The sequence below is a fragment of the Nanorana parkeri genome, unplaced genomic scaffold (genome assembly GCF_000935625.1).
Source record: "Nanorana parkeri isolate BGI_ZX_2015 unplaced genomic scaffold, ASM93562v1 scaffold44, whole genome shotgun sequence".
NCBI classification, from domain to species: domain Eukaryota; kingdom Metazoa; phylum Chordata; class Amphibia; order Anura; family Dicroglossidae; genus Nanorana; species Nanorana parkeri.
In genome coordinates this window covers 530,632-532,895 of record NW_017306312.1, presented here as the reverse complement: position 1 = coordinate 532,895, position 2,264 = coordinate 530,632, and the positions used below count along the sequence as shown (strand labels likewise).

At 46.7% G+C, this 2,264-nt stretch overlaps 1 protein-coding gene across 1 annotated transcript; it reads right to left on the bottom strand.

Annotated features, from left to right (window-relative positions):
- Positions 1-489: 489 nt before the first annotated feature.
- On the bottom strand, positions 490-2,000 carry ATP5G3 (ATP synthase, H+ transporting, mitochondrial Fo complex subunit C3 (subunit 9)). Its single transcript, XM_018572432.1, has 4 exons — positions 1,896-2,000; positions 1,583-1,681; positions 1,079-1,156; positions 490-687 (listed from the first exon to the last, which is right to left on the bottom strand). Exons 2-4 carry the CDS (start codon positions 1,619-1,621, stop codon positions 490-492), a joined length of 315 nt encoding a protein of 104 aa, XP_018427934.1. The 5' UTR covers positions 1,622-1,681; positions 1,896-2,000.
- Positions 2,001-2,264: the final 264 nt, after the last annotated feature.

The following is a 2,264-nucleotide window of genomic DNA, read 5'->3' as shown; positions in this document are numbered from 1 at the left end:
TTTGTCATAGCAACATTTGTCACAACAGATCTCCATGCCTTCATGTTCATGCACAGAAGCCATTTCACAGGAGTTTAATAAAAGATCAGACCAGTCTTATTCCTCTACCAAACTCTCTGAAGCAACATTTCATGAACAGAAGAGATGTTTTCTGACAAAAGCACTTAGTGGAGCAAGGATGGGTACAATATCAGGTTTTTGCTGCAGTCTGTGCCCTGCATTTACCTCCTATAGTAGGAACCAAGACAGGAAGTGATGAAGGCTTTCTAATTGGACAGAAACAAACAGATCCAACAGTCTGCACCCCTGCTCCACACCAAAAAGCAATTTTTGGCTGCCATTCCTTAACTGGAAACATTAAAACTGAAGGGAAAGTTGAAATTACTGAATGAAAAGCTTGTTACTAACCCTTTGTTTTAATACAAGTCCAATGACAGTCACACCTTAACAGGATAAGGATATCAAAAAGCAGACTTACTGCTGGTAAACTTACCTGGCATAACCAATAATGAGACTGCCAAAGACTGTTCCAATACCAGCACCAGAGCCAGCCACACCGACTGTGGCAGCACCAGCACCAATGAACTTAGCAGCAGTATCAATGTCCCTGCTGACTGCACTGGTCTGAAATCCCCTTAGTACCAGCTGGGTGCATGGGTTTTGTGTCCCACTGAGGAGTGTGTTTCCCTGAAGAAAAAACAAAACCAGATATAAAATAAATGTATTGACAAATACATTTACCCTTCATCATTCACATTACCCAAACATAGATCAGCCTCTTATGGCAAACCAAGGGCTGAAGTAATGTCCTTGAATTAACCCAATGACCTGCAACAGAGGATGCCCTTCAGATTAAGGCCCACTGTATAACAGAAGGCAGTGTCACTTCTGACAGGCACAGTTGGCACTGAAATCTACACAGATCAGCAGGCCCTCAATTGTTTAGTTTAAGAGGAGTACATTTTGCACAGGTATAGACAGGTGCAACAGTTCCCATAAGACATCAAGGAATGTGGCCTGCGACTTAGCGCAAGCCCCCAGATATTACTTAGCAGCATAACACTTCTCAGATAGTTACCTCTCCAGTTCGGACCTCTGGCCGAGACAGAACTGATGCAGAGATTGGTCTGCACAGGGCCCTGGACCCAGCACGGATCTAAAGACATAAAAGACAACAAGCACTGTAATATACTGTCAAATACATTCCAAAACAGACTACACAAGAATCAACTCAAACCAGGAAGGCCATAAAAGTCACAGAAAGAAAATTAAATCTGAATTGTGCAAATAAGCAATCCAATGTGTGATGCAGCATTACCTGGCTGCTTGCTGCAGCTATATATTGCAGAGCCATGCAGGAGAGCACAGCTCTAGATGACATGTCCTTGGACTATGACAGCTCTAAGGTCACCGCTATACAGCAGGCCCAGTGATACTAAAAACCAGCCTGCAAATAATCCATGCACAGCCCCCAATCCCCTCTGATGGCAGGAGGCTGGGAAGGTGCAGGGCGGGCCATCAGCAGGAAGACATTGACTTTGACCTACAAGGGCCGCAGCAAGGCCCAGGCCGCCATACTCACCAGAGAAGGGGTAGAGACGAACTTCGCACAGGCATACATGATGTAGGGAGTTGTGTGTGTGTGTCCTTCAGCTGGGAGTCAGGTCACGGCTCAGCCCCTCTGCGGAGAGAGAGAATGGAGAGAATGACTTACGCTCAGCACAGGCGGCGGTGTCACAGAAATACACAGAGCAGCCAAGAAATAGAACGGGCGGCCCGAAGACAGAGGAGAGCTCTACCGCTATCCCACAACGGGGAGACCCGGGACAGTACCGGGAGGGCGGATGGCAGCGGATTCCCCGAGCTCCGAGGCCTGCTCCACTCACTGCTCTTACCGGCACCAGAGGTCGAACTGAACGGAGAACACCACGCAAGCGCGTTACGCTCTTTATAAAGCGAACCCGGATGGAGGGAGGAGAACCCACTCAAGGTCACTTTGTAACAGCTTTATTAGGACACTAGGCCGCGAACAAAGCGCTCCTACTGGCTGAGGTTTGGAGGACTTGTGGGGAGTGTGAGTGACCTTACTGTCACATGAATCCATGTTCCTGACAGACAAGAAGCTTCCATTTCCTGTGTTCTTCAGCTCCATAGTCTGTGTGTGTGCCTCCATTATACACTGCAAGGATTCTTATTGTTAGGAAATTATTTTGCAAATTTCCTGGAAACAAATAAATTAAAGAGTCTGTATAACAAAACAAAAA